Consider the following 20604-nt stretch of genomic DNA (forward strand, 5'->3'; position numbering starts at 1 on the left):
ATCTTACCTTACATGAACTGCACCAGAATCTTTGCATTCAATGTTCTGCAGTTAGCTACGGTTGCTGGCCATGCTGTGTTGTTATCAGGTAACATGCTGGTAAACATAATAAAACAGATATGTCATGGCATATATCAAAACTAACAGATAACAGTCTGACTCAGCACTTGCACTATGCAATATATACAGAGAGTGAGCAGTTGTCCAGGTAGAGTGGCGTTGATACTGGAGAAATTCCCCAGATTCTATTTTGTGTTCTTAACCTCCATTCTGTGTCCCTGGTTTCTCTCTTGAATAAGCAGGAGTCACTTTGCCACCTATAAGCTGCAGTCACTTACCATTGGATGGTACAGGTCACATGACCAGAGCTCAGCGTAGAATGAGGTACAGCTACTAAGTGTTTCTAGGTGGAGCAGGCCAAGTAGAAGATTCTAAGGGTTACTAAAGGTCATTAGCAAAAAGCCAAGTGGTTCCAAGTTGGTGCCTTGACAAAAAGCCCAGTTGGGAAGGTCATAGCTCTGAAGTAAACAATGGGAAACACGTGTGGACCTCTGGCAGCATCCAAGGATGAGTTAATGCCTGACAATGAGCATGTGCTATCTAAGGTTAAGAATAGCTCATATAAAAGAACTGAAGCCTAGGACAGTATAAAAGGCAGACTATCGACAGACAGAAGACAAGGAGGTGCTTGCCAGAAGAGCTGCTGGAAAGAAGTTAAAGGCTCCTGAGAGATCTGGCAGCAGACAGAGGAGCAGAGCTGACTGACCAGAGCTGACTAGGAAGAAGCAGAAGAAGCAAGCAGCAGATAGAAACAAGCAAATAATACGTCAAAGCCAAAGGATAGAGTAAGCCTGCTAGTTTTTAATTATAGTATTGCATAAAAGTTAAGAATTGCGGTCAGTGATTTGTTACAGTCCTGCCCTGCCCCTGTGCCGCTCCGGGAAGCGGCTGGGAGCTGGAGGAGGGGGGGCACAGGGGTCTGTGTCTTGCCCTGGTCGCTCCTCCAGGTACCTCCCCCGAAGCTCCCATTGGCCACGGTTCCCAGTTTCCAGCCAATGGGAGCTTCGGGGGAGGTACCTGGAGGAGTGTACAGGGCAACACACAGACCCCTGTGCCCCCCAGGTCCTGGCCGCTTCCCGGAGTGGCGCAGGGGCAGGACAGGCAGGCAGGCAGGGAGCCTGCCCTGCCCCCGGTGCGCACCGGGCCGGACCCGCCCCCCGAACTCCTCCTGCAGCCGAACCCCCTGCCCTGAGCCCCCTGCTGCACCCCACACCTCTCCTGCACCCCGACCCCTTGTCCTGAGTCCCCTGATGCAACCCACGCCCCTCCTGCACCCCAACCCCCTGCCCTAAGCCCCCTGCTGCACCCCGCACCCCAACTCCCTGCCCTGAGCATCCTGCCGCACCCTACACCCTGTCCCCCTGCCCCACCCAGCACCCCAACCCCCTGCCCTGAGGCCCCTGATGCACCCTGCACCCCTCTTGTACCCCAACCCCCTGCCGCACCCTGCACCCCTCCTGCACCCCCTGGGGGCAGGGAGGGGACAGAGTTGGGGTGGGGATTTCAGGGAAGGGGTTGGAATGGGGGCAGGGAAGGGGTGGGAAGAGGTGGGGCCTCACGGAAGGGATGGAGTGGGGGCGGGGACAGGGCAGTGGGTGGGGGGTGGTCAGTGGTGCGGCCCTCGGGCCAATGTACTAGTTCTCATGTGGCCCTCGTGGTCATTTGAGTTTGAGACCCCTGAGTTGCATTAATAAAAATATACTTTGTTTTGAAAAGAATGCTGCCTGTGTCAATCACTTTATCAGAAGGTTACATACATGTCATAGAATATCAGAGTTGGAAGGGACCTCAGGAGGTCATTTAGTCCAACCCCCTGCTCAAAGCAGGCACAATCCCCAATTTTATTGCCCCAGGTCTCTAAATGGCCCCCTCAAGGATTGAACTCACAGGCCTGGGTATAGCAGGCCACTGCTCAAACCACTGAGCTATCCCTCCCCCTGTCCTCCAAGTGTTTTCCTTGACTAACCTGGAGGCCTATACCTTGGGAAAGGCAGATTAAGAGGGTGATAGGCTATTCCAGGGGCATCAAAGCCTATTTTTCAGGGTTACAGCATCATTATAGATGTGTATCATAGAATCGTAGAAGATTAGGGTTGGAAGAAACCTCAGGAGGTCATCTAGTCCAACCCCCTGCTCAAAGCAGGACCAACACCCACTAAATCATCCTGACGTCCCCTGAAAGGAACAGTGCCAGCTGTGATCCACAATCCTCTCTTGGGTCAATTCCATGCGTATGCTTTCTTGAGAGGATTTGTCAAAAAACAGTGCCAATGACAACATTGGAGTGGGCTTATTTTATTTGTTTATAGCTAACTTTAAAAGAATTGGAGCTATGTGAATGTATGATGTCTCTGTTCCTTTATAGCAAGAGGAAAATACATTAGTAACATGACAAGAATGTTCAGCAGAACCTATAAGAAATGGGAGCCCAAGTCCAGTTTAAATTCAAAAGCAGTTGGGTGTCTGGAAAAATTAATTAGGTTGGCTTGAAAATCCTAGGACTGATCTATCTATCTATCTATCTATCTATCTATCTATCTATCTATCTATCTATCTATCTACCTATCCTCCTGCACCTCCAATTATTAAGCAATATCATTCAGGTAATTAGGACCTAGAGTCTGATCCAGTATTTCAGCACTTCCTATGTCACTATATTAAATGTTCATTTTCTCTCGTATACTTTAAGGTAAAGAAGAATAAATTAGATGTTGGCCTGAGCTTTTGGATTTCCTGAAAGAGGTGGAGCTTTCCTTTTTCACTGGCAGAGGAATTTAAAATTACAGGGCAAACAGGAAAGCAAAGATGGAAATATTTCATAAACACAAGGTATACCATTCCTCTTACATTTTGCAGTTTCACTACCGATTGTCTTGGAAATGCTTCATCACACTTCATATGAAGTGTGAATGCTTCATATGAAGGGTACATTCACAAACAGCTCATAAAGAGTTCATAAATGATAAATAGATTTTTTAAATAAATGGCTAATCAATTATTATAGGGTACAACAGCTCAACAGGTGGTTTTAGTCTTGGGGTATAAGCACCCATAATATCTTTTACTGATGTGCTTATCTATAATGCACACTACTCCTGTCTTTCATGAGCTTATAACATCTATTAACCATTTATTAACTAATTATAATATGAAGCATGACCAAATAATTTCATCTCCAGCTTTTTTTTTCCGAAACTATTCTGAAGTTCATTTGCTCCATTTATTCAAAGACAATGCCACATTGTTTCATTGTAGCTATGCAATACAGACTCGGGCCCAATCTTGTTATATTTGGGAGCACCTAATATACATCCTCTGAACTGTAGGGTTCATTTTGACCAGTACTTATTTCCTATTTACCCTGTGTGATGGGGTGTATCAACCCAGCACTGGTAATGCAGGGGTTAAGAAACTGCTTTGGGCCCAAGAGGCTCCACCCCCTCACTCTTGCTGGGCATGCTTCCAATAGAGGGAGCAGATAAAAAGAAACAGCTCAGCTCAGTCTGGCCTGGATGAGGAGGACTCAAATGTTCGGAAGTGTCTATGAGTTTCTCAGCTGTTTTCATTGTAGTTGTAGCCATGTTGGTCCCAGGATATTAGATTTTGAATGATTTCTGGTAACATGTTAAGTCCTTATGTTTAACAAGCTGTATCACCTTGTATTTAGCTGCGACACTCTGAGTACCTTTCCCAGATCTGAAGAGCTCTGTGGAGCTTGAAAGCTTGTCTTTCTCACCAACAGAAGTTGGTCCAGTAAAAAATATCCCCTTACCCACTTTGTGTTTCTTTCTCTTCACAGTTTTCCCCCCATGTTGTTCCAGTGTAGGAGAAATGTCTGAAATCTCTCTAAACAGGCTCTGGGTTCCACCTGGAACATGCTTTAATGGATTTTCTGGATCTCTGTAGATTGTCCCATCTCTTACAGATTTTTGAGAGATGATACATTCTCTTGACATTTTTTTCCACAGAGTGAAGGTAAAATCCGAATTTCCCGTGAGCTCTCAGAAGGGGAAAAATTAGGAACAAGCAACAGAAAGGTGCAGGTGAAGAAATGCCTGGATAGCCTGGGGATTACCTGTAATCTGGTAGGAGTCAATTAATGTCTTACAGAATTGTAGAGGAATATATAGGACATTGACAATGGTAACGAATACTCATACAGAGCTGGTGAAAATATGTTCATCAAAAAGTTATGGGTTGTTGGGTTTTTTATTTTATTTTATGTTTTTGTTTGTTTTGTTTTCTGGTTTTATTTTAAAGGCTTTTAGAATAAAACAAACTGAAATAAATGGGACTTAAGTGAGTGGCTAAAATTAAGTGCATGTTTAAGTGCTTTGCTGAATTGGGATGAACTTAAATACACATTTAAATATAAATGATGGATAGAAAAGGCTGGGAAATATATTTTATTTTCAGAGGGAAAAAAGAAAAAAAAATTCATTTATATTGAATTTTTTCACAGATTCTTTTAAAACCTAAAACCTAATTTTTTCTGTTTCCTAAAACTAAGTATATTGTATGAGGTGTGTGCGTATATACATATGGCAGTTTTTTATTGTTAAACAATGATTTTTTCCAGGTTTTGGGCAAAACCCTAACAAATATCAATAAAAATGTTCCTTTTAATAAAAAAGACATTTTCCATCCCCCAAACTCCAAAACAAAACAAAACAAAAAACCTTGTTCAAAAATTTTCCAGCAGTTCTAATAATTAACAGTAGTTATGCTACATGGAATACGTAATATACACACACATCATCTATTATAACAGCTATTGGAGTTATTCTTGAAGAAGTAGAATTCAGGAAAGCTTGTGAATAAAGTTACTCATGGAAGTTGTCTCATTCAAATCAGTGTAAATAAAGACAGGTTTCAGAGTAACAGCCGTGTTAGTCTGTATTTGCAAAAAGAAAAGGAGTACTTGTGGCACCTTAGAGACTAACCAATTTATTTGAGCATGAGCTTTCGTGAGCTACAGCTCACTTCATCGGATGCATACCGTGGATTCCGATGTGGAATCCGATGAAGTGAGCTGTAGCTCACGAAAGCTCATGCTCAAATAAATTGGTTAGTCTCTAAGGTGCCACAAGTACTCCTTTTCTTTTTAGTGTAAATAAAGAAGTGTAAATAAAGACACTCCCAAATGTAAATGCTTGCAGAATTGGATCCTACGAAATATTCTTTCAAATTCCATGATGGGGGATATCCTAGGTGGGAATGGGAGGTGTTTGACTGCAGATGCCGTGAAAGTAACTTAGATGAGCAATGGCGGCTCCTCAGTAATCCCAGTTTATATGTTGTTGAGTCTTTTCCCTTCCTCAGGACGATGTGCCCAATATCGCCATCCTGGGAGCTGGTGGAGGTCTGCGGGCCATGATCGCCCTTCATGGAACCCTGCAGGAGCTACAAAACCATAGTCTCTTGGACACCATCATGTACCTGTGCGGGGTCTCAGGTTCCACTTGGTAGGTGCATGTCAAGAGATGTGGTGAATGAAAGTGTGTCCCTCTGTAGAACTGACAACCAGGGGAAATTATTGCTATTGTTATAATTAACGAAAGGATACGCTGGGTACTTCATCATCAATAGGAGAAAACTGTCTGTCCATTTCCTGAGGAGATGAGAATGGGTGAGTATGCCAACATGTTACCCGCACAATCTAGGGCACCATACCTTTACCCTACCATGGGCTCAAGGCATAACCCAGTTAATTTAGTCACCCCAAACTTTTCCATCCTGGGCTCGGGGGATAAGGCACCCATGCTTACCTGTCCTGGGCTCAGAGCGAAACCTAGTCAATTTATGTACCCTCCCTTACCCGTCTTGGGTCCAGGGAATAATCTTCAGTGGGTTTATGGGACCTTTTTACCAGTAAAAGAACCTTACACAGTAATATCCTTAACTTCTATTTATGAACAGTTACCAAAACAGAATACACAAGCTACGCATACAATTCTCACCACTCCTAATAAGGCAAATGAACATTTCTTGATGGCCAGTCAAGATTAGAAGTTTCAGGGCTCCAGCTTCTGCACGGTATGGTCAGTAGAGTGCTGAGGTCTGTCATCTCTGATCTTGAGCTGTGTCCTGGAGTTAGGTTCCAAAGAACTTCCCTTTGGACCTCAGTTTATATGGTTAAAACTTGGGTCCTACTTACCTGTACCTAAACCAATTATTTTAAACTAAACAGTATTTTTCACCAATCCTGGTCCATTATGAAACAATTATTTAACCAATCATACCCCATCACCTTAGTTGATTTAAATCTTTCAAAATTATTTATGCAACATACAGAAACAATTAAAGAAATAGACAGAGGCCATACAGAGAAACAATAGAGAAGTAGGGACCATAATGGCAAAACAATAGAAATATAGATTTCACTATCACAACTGTTGGTAAGTGGTTTCTTGCCAGACCGAATACTATAAAACAAAGTTGTCTATAAGCATCCTAAGATCTGTTTATTTATCTGGCAATGATGGGTACTATTAGGACAGGAGTGCCTTCTTAACAACCCAATATTAAATTTTTTGATGCAAATTAGATGGGACATGACTCCCTGGTTCTTAGCTCCTGGTGGCTGTTGTCCTACGGCTGTTGCGTCTTACTACAGAAAGGCCTTGGCCTACATACATTGCAATGTAAACCCAGGGTTCAAACTCAGACTCAAACTCAATATCTCTTCCATCTACACACAAATCATGCAAACCCAGAGCAAGGATCCTAGGACTCCATGAGAGTGGAGGGTCTGAGCATGAGTCAGGTGAGGACCAGGATTCAGGACTAATTGCTTTGCAGTGTAGACACAGTCCCACTGGACTCATGCTCTGGGAGTCAACCAAAGATGACCCACAGGCCAACTTCCTTTGTCCTCTTGACAGTCAAATTTGGTAGACCGTGAAGTTTTCCCACATTGAAGCAAGAACAAAGGGCTAATGCAGCCACGTTTTGGGAGGGTGCTAGAAAGTCTGGGATATGGGTGGCTGAATTCAGTCCCACATAATGCAGTGTAGACTCTAGAGCCCCAGGTTGTGACCAGGAGTTTAACAATTCCAAACCTGGGGTTACACATGAGTCTAGATGCTCAAGTCAATGAGTTGGTTGAGTTCAGGATCCTGACGCAGGGAAGAAAGGTAAGCAGCAGGATACAGACCCTGGACTTCAGGAAAGCAGACTTCGACTCCCTCAGGGAACGGATGGCCAGGATCCCCTGGGGGACTAACTTGAAGGGGAAAGGAGTCCAGGAGAGCTGGCTGTATTTCAAGGAATCCCTGTTGAGGTTACAGGGACAAACCATCCCGATGAGTCGAAAGAATAGTAAATATGGCAGGCGACCAGCTTGGCTTAATGGTGAAATCCTAGCGGATCTTAAACATAAAAAAGAAGCTTACAAGAAGTGGAAGGTTGGACATATGACCAGGGAAGAGTATAAAAATATTGCTCGGGCATGTAGGAATGATATCAGGAGGGCCAAATCGCACCTGGAGCTGCAGCTAGCCAGAGATGTCAAGAGTAACAAGAAGGGTTTCTTCAGGTATGTTGGCAACAAGAAGAAAGCCAAGGAAAGTGTGGGCCCCTTACTGAATGAGGGAGGCAACCTAGTGACAGAGGATGTGGAAAAAGCTAATGTACTCAATGCTTTTTTTGCCTCTGTCTTCACTAACAAGGTCAGCTCCCAGACTGCTGCGCTGGGCATCACAAAATGGGGAAGAGATGGCCAGCCCTCTGTGGAGATAGAGGTGGTTAGGGACTATTTAGAAAAGCTGGACGTGCACAAGTCCATGGAGCCGGACGAGTTGCATCCGAGAGTGCTGAAGGAATTGGCGGCTGTGATTGCAGAGCCATTGGCCATTATCTTTGAAAACTCGTGGCGAACCGGGGAAGTCCCGGATGACTGGAAAAAGGCTAATGTAGTGCCAATCTTTAAAAAAGGGAAGAAGGAGGATCCTGGGAACTACAGGCCAGTCAGCCTCACCTCAGTCCCTGGAAAAATCATGGAGCAGGTCGTCAAAGAATCAATCCTGAAGCACTTGAATGAGAGGAAAGTGATCAGGAACAGCCAGCATGGATTCACCAAGGGAAGGTCATGCCTGACTAATCGCCTTTTATGATGAGATTACTGGTTCTGTGGATGAAGGGAAAGCAGTGGATGTATTGTTTCTTGACTTTAGCAAAGCTTTTGACACGGTCTCCCACAGTATTCTTGTCAGCAAGTTAAGGAAGTATGGGCTGGATGAATGCACTATAAGGTGGGTAGAAAGCTGGCTAGATTGTCAGGCTCAACGGGTAGTGATCAATGGCTCCATGTCTAGTTGGCAGCCGGTATCAAGTGGAGTGCCCCAAGGGTCGGTCCTGGGGCCAGTTTTGTTCAATATCTTCATAAATGATCTGGAGGATGGTGTGGATTGCACTCTCAGCAAATTTGCGGATGATACTAAACTGGGAGGAGTGGTAGATACGCTGGAGGGGAGGGATAGGATACAGAAGGACCTAGACAAATTGGAGGATTGGGCCAAAAGAAATCTGATGAGGTTCAATAAGGATAAGTGCAGGGTCCTGCACTTAGGACGGAAGAACCCAATGCACAGCTACAGAGTAGGGACCGAATGGCTAGGCAGCAGTTCTGCGGAAAAGGACCTAGGGGTGACAGTGGACGAGAAGCTGGATATGAGTCAGCAGTGTGCCCTTGTTGCCAAGAAGGCCAATGGCATTTTGGGATGTATAAGTAGGGGCATAGCGAGCAGATCGAGGGACGTGATCGTTCCCCTCTATTCGACATTGGTGAGGCCTCATCTGGAGTACTGTGTCCAGTTTTGGGCCCCACACTTCAAGAAGGATGTGGATAAATTGGAGAGAGTCCAGCGAAGGGCAACAAAAATGATTAGGGGTCTGGAACACATGAGTTATGAGGAGAGGCTGAGGGAGCTGGGATTGTTTAGCCTGCAGAAGAGAAGAATGAGGGGGGATTTGATAGCTGCTTTCAACTACCTGAAAGGGGGTTCCAAAGAGGATGGCTCTAGACTGTTCTCAATGGTAGCAGATGACAGAACGAGGAGTAATGGTCTCAAGTTGCAGTGGGGGAGGTTTAGATTGGATATTAGGAAAAACTTTTTCACTAAGAGGGTGGTGAAACACTGGAATGCGTTACCAAGGGAGATGGTAGAATCTCCTTCCTTAGAGGTTTTTAAGGTCAGGCTTGACAAAGCCCTGGCTGGGATGATTTAACTGGGAATTGGTCCTGCTTCGAGCAGGGGGTTGGACTAGATGACCTTCTGGGGTCCCTTCCAACCCTGATATTCTATGATTCTATGATTCTAAGTCCCAGGTTAACAGATCCAGAGCCTGCTAACCTGATTTATACTAACATTGCTGTATGTACATGCCTTTTAAGTCTGACCCTTCTAAGATTTCTACATGGGCAAAAGTGACAGGGGCCCAGCCCTATAGTTCTAATTTAGTATTTATAACTCATATAGTGTCATTGTGAATCTCTTGAATTCTGGTGTTTCCCTTAGAGCCCAAGCTCCATCAGTCATGTGATTTTTGTGAGTCTCACAGCTCATCGAGGCTATAGAGGCACAGCTGTGCCACTGCAGTTTAGCTGCTGTAGTGCTTCAGTGTAGACACTACCTACACTGGAGGGAGGGGTTCTCCCGTCAGTACAGCTAATCCAGCTCCTTGACAGGCCATAGATAAGCTGACAGAAGAATTCTTCCATCCACCTAGCGCTGCCTACATAGGGACTTAAGTTAGCTTAAATATGGCACTCCGAAGTGTGGATTTTTCACCCCTTGAGCAACACAGTCATGCTGGCCTAACAGTCTAGTGTAAACCAGGCGTCAGCTTTCATTATTTTATGAAGCATACATGTCTGTCTCTGGTGGTTGTGGAGAAAAGCTTGGAAATGTGAACCCTACCAGCTCAAATGACAGAAGGCAAGTGAAAGGAACCCAAGTTTTTAAAATAAATCTCATGATTTTTAAGCCAAACTTGGGATTTTCTGTGACCTGACGTGACTTTTGGCATACTTGTAGTTTGCATTAGGGCTGAAATCAGGATAGCAGAACAGTGCCTACTACCTTCTTTGTCCCTTTTTCTCCAGTCGAGAGACTTATTTTAGTTGTGATTAAAGAGAGGCAGAGTGTGAACAATGGTTTGCGCCATAGGAAAAGTGAGAAATGCACATAACTGGTGTTTGTTAAACTGGAACAAGTGACAGGGTGTAACACAAGATGGGGATAACCAGGTGCAAAAGAGACAACAATGGTCGCAAGTTTGTAGGATAGGGTGGAGAGTTAGTTTCTCAATGGAAAAGGAGACTGTGTCCTTCAGAACATCCAGCTAATCTAACAGGGCCACATACTGATAGCCTTGCTCACAATGAGTAGCAGTTGACACAGGACCCTAAGGGAGTTAGGCATTCCATTGGTGATGCAATTCAATGGGAGACTGATACCAGTGGGTGACTTCCTAATTATCATAATTACTTATCTGCCCCACATTAACATAGTATCTGAGCACCACTGTATTTATCTCCATAACACCCCTGTGAGTTAGGAAAGTGCCTGTATCCCCCTTTTCCTATGGGGAACCAACGTTACAATCTCTGGGAGAGCAGGGAGCAGAACCTACATTTCCTGAGTTCTAGGCAAGTTTCCTAACCACTGAACCATTCTTCCCCTCCCAAACTTTCTGCACAAATAGTCCCACTGAAGTCAATGTTAGGGTGAAAGAGTCATCATGGGCAGGACAGATCTGTGGATGTTACAAATATCCTGAATGTAACCAGAGCTGTTCAAACTCGGTGTCATGGACCCTGTGTATTGCTAATGGAGATTCCCCATTTGCTCAACCTAGTAAGTACCTGGGGGATTTGGATTTTATCTCTGCTGATGCTGTGGCTTTCCACAGCAGCCATCCAGACAGCCATGTGATCCTTGGGGGTTACAAATGCATTGCCATGATAGAACAATAAGTGAAAATATTCTAATAAATAATTATGCAGACATTGAAAGGGCTGGGGGAAATTGCCCATATCCTGTTCCCCGTGCAAAGTGTGTTTTGTCTCTGTAATAGGTGTATGTCATCTCTCTACAAAAATGGGGACTGGGCAGAGAAATTGCAGGCCTTGGAGGAAAGTATGTGTGCTAGACTTTCCAAATACACCTGGAGCATCCCAAAGGCAACGAAAATGCTACTCGAGGCAGCTAAAGATGAAAATTACTCCCTGACTGAGTTCTGGGCCTACACTGTGGTCTATGGAATGTTACATGAGGTGGGTGAAAAACTCTCCCTTTTGTAACTTTCTAAGGTCCCCATCTAGCCCCACTCACCAACCTACCCAACCTTATGACTTGGGATTGCACGTTGATTTGAGTCCACACAGGAAAACGAGAGGGCTTGGACCCAAGTTGCTGTGGCACACCGGCTCTGACCTACCCCTCTATTAAGGACCTAAGACCTTGGGTCCTGAGTGCATGCTGAGCCAAGTCAGACTGATTTTTGTGTGCAGAGAAACGGGTCTTGGGCTCACACCTGAGTCAGACCCTGGGCTTAGTGTATAGAACTTCCCGCAGGGAGTCTGCAGGGGAAGTGGGGACTAAGTCTTAGGCTAATGGCTTGACCACTTAGTCATTGAGGAAGGTTTATTCTCATAGATAAATAAATGCTGAGTGGCTCCACTGAATTCTGTGGAGTTACTTGAGTTACTTCATCTATACACTTGGGTGACTGAGGGCAAACTCCACATCTGTCTAGCTATCATCTCAGCATGTGGAAATGTGTTGGCGCCCTGAGCTCAGGCTTGGACTGAGCTGTCAGCGCAGAGACTATAGGCAATGTTACAATCACAGTTTAAAAGTAGGAGTGTGTTTGTCTGAACTTATAAAATCTTGTCTGTACAGCTGGACAAGGGACACTTGTCTGAGCAGTGGAGTGCTTCTGAGAACGGACATAACCCCTATCCCATCTATGCAGCAGTGGATGAGCGAAGTTTTTCCAAAGTAACTGAATACTCTCCAGGTAAAAATAAACAACCAAATCTATATGTAATCTCAGTGTAAAGAAGCCTGTCATTTATTTCACCTCCATACAACTCCTCGAGGCAGCAGAGATGTTGAGGTTGTCTTTAGAGCTGATTGAAAATGAAAAAACAAATTGTGAAAAAAAATTAAAAAATTTAAATCTTTTTTGTTCACCAGGATTATTAATGGGCCCCTTTTTCTTGTTGCATGACATTTGTTTCCTTTGTTTCCCCTAGAAATTGTATCAAAACATATTTTAATAAGATTTTCTTTAACAAAATCTTGATTTTCAGTAAGAAAAGAGTAAGTGAAACAAAACCTTTAAAAAATTCCTTAAAATATCAGTAAAACTATGGCAGAAAATTTCACAAAACAGGGAAAATCCAGGTAACATTTACAACTGCTGGGAATAAGTTTTGTTCATGCAAAAATCTTTTTTGAGAAAAATTCAAACTCACTCTCTTGTTTTCTTTTTTCCTTTCTCCTATTTTGGAAAATCTTTCTAGGTGGAGACACACTTTATTTATTATCTTATTTACTTATTTAGATTTAACAATATAAAATTATGTGTCTTGAAGCATCTAGGAAGCTAACATCATTAATAACGCAGTAAAATTCCTGGAGCATGAAAGAATAATTTCACAAGAAACTCACCAGCCATCACTCCATTCACTTATAGATATGACTTGAGCTGATCAAAAATGATCCAACAAAGTCAAAATTTTTCATGAGTATAGGTCAGTTTTGACCCCCCCTCCAAAAATCATTTAGAAAAATACTGAAATGAAGTCTTTCGATTTTTAGTTTCAAGAAGACATTTTGTTTCAAAATTAATTTTACTTTAAGTTTTATAAAAACTAAATGAACATGAAATAAAAAGTCAAAATCACAATGAAACTTTTTTGACTGACCAAACTAAAATTGTCTTGAACACTTCTTTTTGCAGGGAATTTTTAGTTTAGATTTGTTTTCATTCCAATTCAGAACAAAACCAAATTTCACAAATGTGGAGTTTCCCTCCAAATGGAAAATAACAGCTTCTGCACAGCCCTAGATGTGCCCAGAATTTCTCTTATATTTTGGATGGTTTAGAACCAGGTGGTAGCTCACACATTTTGGGGAGGTGCTTAGGGACTACGATGTGGGGAGAACCAATTGGAGGGATTGTAGATGAATTAGGGATCACATGGGCCTTCTGGAACACTGAGAGAACTCTGCATTATGGGGCATCTTGGAAGACAGCATGACGTTCATTATGGGAGAAGGTAAGGTAGGAGGTGCAGATGTAGGGAATTCAATGGTGAAGCAAAGGGGATGATCAAGTCAAGCTGGGAGCAATATTTTCAATAAATTGTTTTTTCACTAAAAATGCATTTTCAGGCCCCTTTTTGTTGAATTCAAATATAATGAATAGTTTCAGTTGGGGAAACAAATTTTAAGTGTAAAACATTTTGTTTTTACTGTTTGATTTCAAATGGTCTTTTAATTTCAAATGTGGTCATTAAGAAAAGTGAAAACAGATTAATCAAGGAGGAAAGAAATGAGTCAACTAAAATGTTTTGTGGGACGTGAAATGAATAAAACAAAACAAAGTTTCATTTTCTGTCAACTCAAAATGATTTATTTATTTACTTTTTAATTTGGTGAAAAATTAGGTTGTTTTTTTCAGTTTGAATCAAACTAGATATTTCTCCAGAGTTTTTGGTTCAGCCCCTGAATTAAAAATTACATTATTTGCTCAGCTTTAGTGGTAAGAACTCTGAACTGAGACACAGGTGGTGTGGGGTTGTAGTTGGAGCCTGGGAGGTGAGGACCAATGGCTTCATACAGAATGTGAATAGGAGTCAAGGAGGAATATGAAGATGGGACAACATGGATGGGAAGAAACTTTATTAATGCAGATGTTGTTTGAAGCACGCTCACATTCCCCTGAGTTATGGATATCTCATGCCACCCTTTCCTGCTGATTCACCTGCAACCTCAAAACTCTTGCTGGGCTTTGTTTCCAAACTCTTTATTTTTCAGCATCCTGGTTTGAGTTCACCCCCCATGAAGCCAGCTTCCTTGGCTATGGAGCAAGTGTACCCATGGAATACTTTGGAAGTGAATACAAGAATGGAGAACTAAAGAAGCAGAAAGAAGAGAAAAGCATGAGTTACCTACAAGGTGAATGATCATGCCTCTTCTTCTTAGGAGATGGAGACAATTGACACAATTGAGCCTGGTTAGATGCATAGATATCGGAAATAAACCATGGAATACTAAAATGGAGAAATATTTACATATATTAGAAAGCTTTTATGTAGATAGTTGAGTGGGGTAAAAACCAGTTTTCATAAGCCATAAAAAATTTTGAGAATCAAAAGAAATTCCTTTCCTAAATCAGAACAAAAAAACAAAATTATTTTTTTTCACAAACTGAAAATAAAAAAAATGTTTTGGTTCAGGTGTGTCAAAATATTTCATTTAAATGAGAATATAAAAACAGCCACAATGAGTCAGACCAAAGGTCCATCTGGACTAATAGGTCCATCTAGCCTCGTATGCAATCTTTCGACAGTGACCAATGCCAGGTGCTTCAGAGAGAATGAACAGAATAGTCAATCATTGAGTGATTTGTCTTCCTATTGTCCACACCCAGCTTCTGGCAATCAGAGGCTAGGGACACCCAGAGTGTGGGATTGCATCCCTGCCTATCATGACTAATAGCCATTGATGGACATCTCCTCCATGAACTTATTGAAATCTTCTTTAAATCCCGTTATACTTTTGGCTTTCACAAGATCCCCCAACAACAAGTTCCACAGGTTGATTGTGTGTTGTGTTTTTGTTTTAAACCTGCTGCCTATTAATTTCATAGGGGGTCCCCTGGTTCTTGTGTCATGTGCACAGATAAATAACACTTCCTTATTCACTTTCTCCAGACCATTCATGATTTTATAGAATTCTAACATACGCCTCTTAGTCACCTCTTTTCCAAGCTGAAAAGTCCCAGTCCTTTTAATCTTTACTCATACTGTATCTGTTCCATATCCTTAATCATTTTTGTTGCTCTTCTCTGTACTTTTTACAATTCTAATATATATTTTTTGAGATGGAGGGACCAGAACTGCACACAGTATTCACGGTGTGAGTGTACCATGGATTTATATAGTGGCATTTGATACTTTCTGTCTTATCTAGCCTTTTCCTAATGAATCCCAACAGTCTGTTAGCTTTTATGACTGCCACTGTACACTGAGTGGATCTTTTCAGAGAATTATCCACAATGGCTCAAAGAGCTCTTTCTTGAGTGGTAACAGCTAATTTAGATCCCATAATTTTGTACATATAGTTGGGATTATTTTTTGCAAAGTGCATAACTTTGCATTTCTCTGCAATTAATTTCAAATGTTTCATTTCAGTTTTGACCCTTTTTATTTTTTACTTTTTCTTTACTATAATTAAATTAAATTTTAAAGTGTTCTTTTTAAAGAAAAAACAAAAAACAGTTTTTGTTTATAAAAAAGTAAAAATGAAACAATTTGAAACTTTATTCAAAAAAAAATCATGTAAAAAATTCATCCAAACTGACTCTTTTCAATCAACAGTTTAGGTTTGATCGAATGGAATTTTCTCCACAAGTGTTTCAGCAGAAAATCTCAACCAACTTTAGCACTTTTCATCCATAGCTCTTAAAGCACTTTTTCTGATTATCAATATGTGCATTGTACAGGTGGGGAAAAATGACATAGGAAGGGAAAATGACTCAAGTCACAACTGGGAAGTCACTCGGTGCAGTAACGGGAGATAAGGTTTAGGAACCAAGGTATCCTGATTCTCAGAGTGGTGCCCAATTAAGTAGACCATTCTGCCTCCTTTGAAGCTATGTCTACACTAGCACTTTTGTTGGTAAAACTTTTGTCTGTCAGGATGTGGAAAAAAATCCCTTTGACCAACGTAAGTTTCAACAACAAAACTACCCGTGTGGACAGTGCTATGTTCATGGTTTATGCCGACGGAAGAGAGCTGTCCCATCGGCATACAGCAGCTACATGGGAGACCTTACAGCAACATGGCTGCAGAAGTACAGCTGTGTCTCTCTAAGGTCGCTCTAAGGTCTCTAAGGTCTATAGTGTAGATATAGCCTGAGTTGATCACCCATGTTTGTGTTGCTTGGCCTTTTCTGCTCATTTGAAAACCCAGCCTTACCTTCTAGGGATTTTAAAAGGAGTTAGGTGCCCAAATCCCAATTTCATTGGGAATTGGGCATCTAATTACCTTAAGCTCCTGTGTAAATCCAAGCAGTAATTTTTTATTGCTCTCTAAAGGAAATGGGCCAATTTCTACTCTGTTACACCTCAGAGTAACTTCATTGACTTGAATAGATAGTCTTGTGGTTTACAGTAGTGTAACTGAGGTCACAATTTGACCCTTTGCTACATTTTGGGCCATCTGGAGGACAGTCCATTGGATACTGGTGAGGAATCTAATTAATGAATAACCTTAATTACCACACTCCCATATGTGGTCGCAATATGGAACCATTACATGTTCTCACAGTTTGGTCTTCTGAGGATTGTGAGACTTTTGTTTAATTCTGGTTGCTGGGTTTAGTGTGTGGATCTTGGGTAGTGTTTCTGTCTAGTGGTTTGCAGGAGGTGAGATTTGATGATCTCATGGTCCCTTCTGCCTCAAGGTCTATGACTGCAGGACTTTATGATCTATGGTATGTGTTTCTTTGGTTGTATTTCTTGACCCAAACTAAAGTCCTCCTTACATAGCAGAATGGTTCTTACCATGGAACTAGTAATTTTGGGGATTTCTCTCCCCACACTCTGGAAAATGGGATAATATTTTTTTTAAATACTGTGAAAATGTTCAGTGGAAATTTTTTGACTTTTCAGAAAAGAAAGGAAAAGAAAACCCCTCACAATAAAAATGTTCAGCGCAAAAGCAGTGAAAACCAAATCCTTTTGAAAACCAAAAAACATTTCAGTTTTCAGCCAATACATAAATAAATTAATACATAAAATAAAAAATAAAAAAAGTTTCTAATGAAAAAAACCCTTTTCATGAAAGCAGACATTTTACTTGACATTTTCATTTTGACAAAAACCCCAATTTTCTATAAAAAATAATGTGAAGAAAATACTGTTATGATCAACCCTAAGTAGAACCTGTGTAAGTAAACAGCTTCAAATCCTTTTATACTCTTTTCCTTCTTGTTTTCAGGTTTGTGGGGAAGTGCCATTGGCAGCAAAACGGAAAATGAAAAAGTAATAAAAGGTATGCCAGTTTCTGTTCTCATAGCACACTGGCGTCGGAGCTCAGGTCCTCAAGTTTGTTCTGGATGGGACTCTCTAGAGTGGAGTCTTCTTCATCAACTCCAGAACTAGCTTCCTGCATTGCTCTAAAATAACCCGCTGTAAGGACTTTTACAGCACAAGGCAAACTGCATCTCTTTGTGTGTGCTGCTGAATGTGAGGATATTTTGTGTTCTGCAGACTTTTTTTATTTAGTTATTTATTCTATTTTAATTCATGGCAAAAGTTCTTAGACTGGCTGTTTTAAATTTTTATTAGAGAAGATCAGAAAATCACAAATTTTGGTGGGAAAAATGCCCAACTTTTTCTAGTTGAAAAATAGTAAAATAAGTTTGAAAATTGGGATTTACTCCACTTTTCTCACATCTTTTTATATTCTTCCACATGCGACTTTCCCCAGTGAGTTAAAAAAAAGAGGACGATGAGTACAAAAGGGAGAGAGAGATTGTGAAATGCAGTGAAAATTCAAACACCAAAAATAGAAAAATGATATGTTTTGGTTTCTAAAAAATGAAATAAAGTGTCATCTTACACTGTTTTTTCTTTGTTAGGGTATGTCTACACTACGAAATTAGGTCGAATTTATAGAAGTCGGTTTTTTAGAAATCGGTTTTATATATTCGAGTGTGTGTGTCCCCACAGAAAATGCTCTAAGTGCATTAAGTGAATTAACTCGGCGGAGCGCTTCCACAATACCGAGGCTAGAGTCGACTTCCGGAGTGTTGCACTGTGGGTAGCTATCCCACAGTTCCCGCAGTCTCCGCTGCCCATTGGAATTCTGGGTTGAGATCCCAATGCCTGATGGGGCTAAAACATTGTCGCGGGTGGTTCTGGGTACATATTGTCAGGCCCCCGTTCCCTCCCTCCCTCCGTGAAAGCAAGGGCAGACAATCGTTTCGTGCCTTTTTTCCTGAGTTACCTGTGCAGACTCCATACCATGGCAAGCATGGAGCCCGCTCAGGTAACCGTCACCGTATGTCTCCTGGGTGCTGGCAGACGCGGTACTGCATTGCTACACAGTAGCAGCAACCCCTTGCCTTGTGGCAGCAGACGGTACAATACGACTGGTAGCCGTCATCGTCATGTCCGAGGTGCTCCTGGCCATGTCGGCCAGGAGTGCCTGGGCATACATGGGCACAGGGACTAAATTTGGAGTGACTTGACCAGGTCATTCTCTTTAGTCCTGCAGTCAGTCCTATTGAACCGTCTTATGGTGAGCAGGCAGGCGATATGGATTGCTAGCAGTCCTATTGCATCATCTTCTGCCGGGCAGCCATGAGATGTGGATGGCATGCAGTCCTTCTGCACCATCTGCTGCCAGCCAAAGATGTAAAAGATAGATGGAGTGGATCAAAACAAGAAATAGACCAGATTTGTTTTGTACTCATTTGCTTCCCCCCCACCCCCATCTAGGGGACTCATTCCTCTAGGTCACACTGCAGTCACTCACAGGGAAGGTGCAGCGAGGTAAATCTAGCCATGTATCAATCAGAGGCCAGACTAACCTCCTTGTTCCAATAAGAACAATAACTTAGGTGCACCATTTCTTATTGGAACCCTCCGTGAAGTCCTGCCTGAAATACTCCTTGATGTAAAGCCACCCCCTTTGTTGATTTTAGCTCCCTGAAGCCAACCCTGTAAGCCGTGTCTTCAGTCGCCCCTCCCTCTGTCAGAGCAACGGCAGACAATCATTCCGCCCCTTTTTTCTGAGCGGACGCCATACCAAGGTAAGCATGGAGGCCGCTCAGCTCACTTTGGCAATTAGGAGCACATTAAACACCACATGCATTATCCAGAAGTATATGCAGCACCAGAACCTGGCAGAGCGATACCGAGCGAGTAGGCAACGTCAGCGCGGTCGCGTGAGTGATCAGGACATGGACACAGATTTCTCTGAAAGCACGGGCCCTGCCAATGCATGCATCATGGTGCAGGGGGCAAGTTCATGCTGTGGAATGCCGATTCTGGGCTTGGGAAACAAGCACAGATTGGTGGGACCGCATAGTGTTGCAGGTCTGGGACGATTCCCAGCTGCTGCAAAACTTTCGCATGTGTAAGGGCACTTTCATGGAACTTTGTGACTTGCTTTCCCCTGCCCTGAAGCACATGAATACCAAGATGAGAGCAGCCCTCACAGTTGAGAAGCGAGTGGCGATAGCCCTGTGGAAGCTTGCAACGCCAGACAGCTACCGGTCAGTCGGGAATCAATTTGGAGTGGGCAAATCTACTGTGGGGGCTGCTGTGATGCACGTAGCCAACTCAATCAAAGATCTGCTGATATCAAGGGTAGTGACCCTGGGAAATGTGCAGGTCATAGTGGATGGCTTTGCTGCAATGGGATTCTCTAACTGTGGTGGGGCCATAGACGGAACCCATATCCCTATCTTGGCACCAGAGCACCAAGCCAGCGAGTACATAAACCACAAGGGGTACTTTTCAATAGTGCTGCAACCTCGGGTGGATCACAAGGGACGTTTCACCAACATCAACGTGGGATGGCCGGGAAAGGTACATGACGCTCGCATCTTCAGGAACTCTGGTCTGTTTCAAAAGCTGCAGGAAGGGACTTTATTCCCAGACCAGAAAATAACTGTTGGGGATGTTGAAATGCCTAGTTATCCTTGGGGACCCAGCCTACCCTTTAATGCCATGGCTCATGAAGCCGTACACAGGCAGCCTGGACAGTAGTCAGGAGCTGTTCAACTACAGGCTGAGCAAGTGCAGAATGGTGGTAGAATGTGCATTTGGACGTTTAAAGGCGCGCTGGCGCGGTTTACTGACTCGGTTAGACCTCAGCGAAACCAATATTCCCACTGCTTGCTGTGTGCTCCACAATATCTGTGAGAGTAAGGGGGAGACGTTTATGGCGGGGTGGGAGGCTGAGGCAAATTGCCTGGCTGCTGGTTACGTGCAGCCAGACACCAGGGCGGTTAGAAGAGCACAGGAGGGCACGGTACGCATCAGAGAAGCTTTGAAAACCAGTTTCATGACTGGCCAGGCTACGGTGTGAAAGTTCTGTTTGTTTCTCCTTGATGAAACCCGCCGCCCCTTGGTTCACTCTACTTCCCTTTAAGCTAACCACCCTCCCCTCCTCCCTTCAATCACTGCTTGCAGAGGCAATAAAGTCATTGTTGCTTCACATTCATGCATTCTTTATTCATTCATCACACAAATAGGGGGATGACTACCAAGGTAGCCCAGGAGGGGTGGTG

At 42.9% G+C, this 20604-nt stretch overlaps 1 protein-coding gene across 1 annotated transcript in view; it reads left to right on the forward strand.

Moving 5' to 3' along the window:
* Positions 1–2865: 2865 nt before the first annotated feature.
* LOC311529738 (cytosolic phospholipase A2 gamma-like) overlaps positions 2866–20604 on the forward strand; it is a gene marked incomplete at its 5' end in the record, with an annotated part of 42179 nt that continues 24440 nt past the window's right edge. The window contains 7 exons of the mRNA XM_084645935.1: positions 2866–2889; positions 4029–4145; positions 5383–5525; positions 11140–11338; positions 11967–12084; positions 14112–14252; positions 17301–17354. Coding sequence (XP_084502061.1) covers positions 2866–2889; positions 4029–4145; positions 5383–5525; positions 11140–11338; positions 11967–12084; positions 14112–14252; positions 17301–17354 — 796 coding nt within the window. The remainder of the gene's footprint in view (positions 2890–4028; positions 4146–5382; positions 5526–11139; positions 11339–11966; positions 12085–14111; positions 14253–17300; positions 17355–20604) is intronic.

The sequence above is a fragment of the Lepidochelys olivacea genome (genome assembly GCF_965140295.1).
Source record: "Lepidochelys olivacea isolate rLepOli2 genome assembly, chromosome: 13".
Taxonomy (NCBI): domain Eukaryota; kingdom Metazoa; phylum Chordata; order Testudines; family Cheloniidae; genus Lepidochelys; species Lepidochelys olivacea.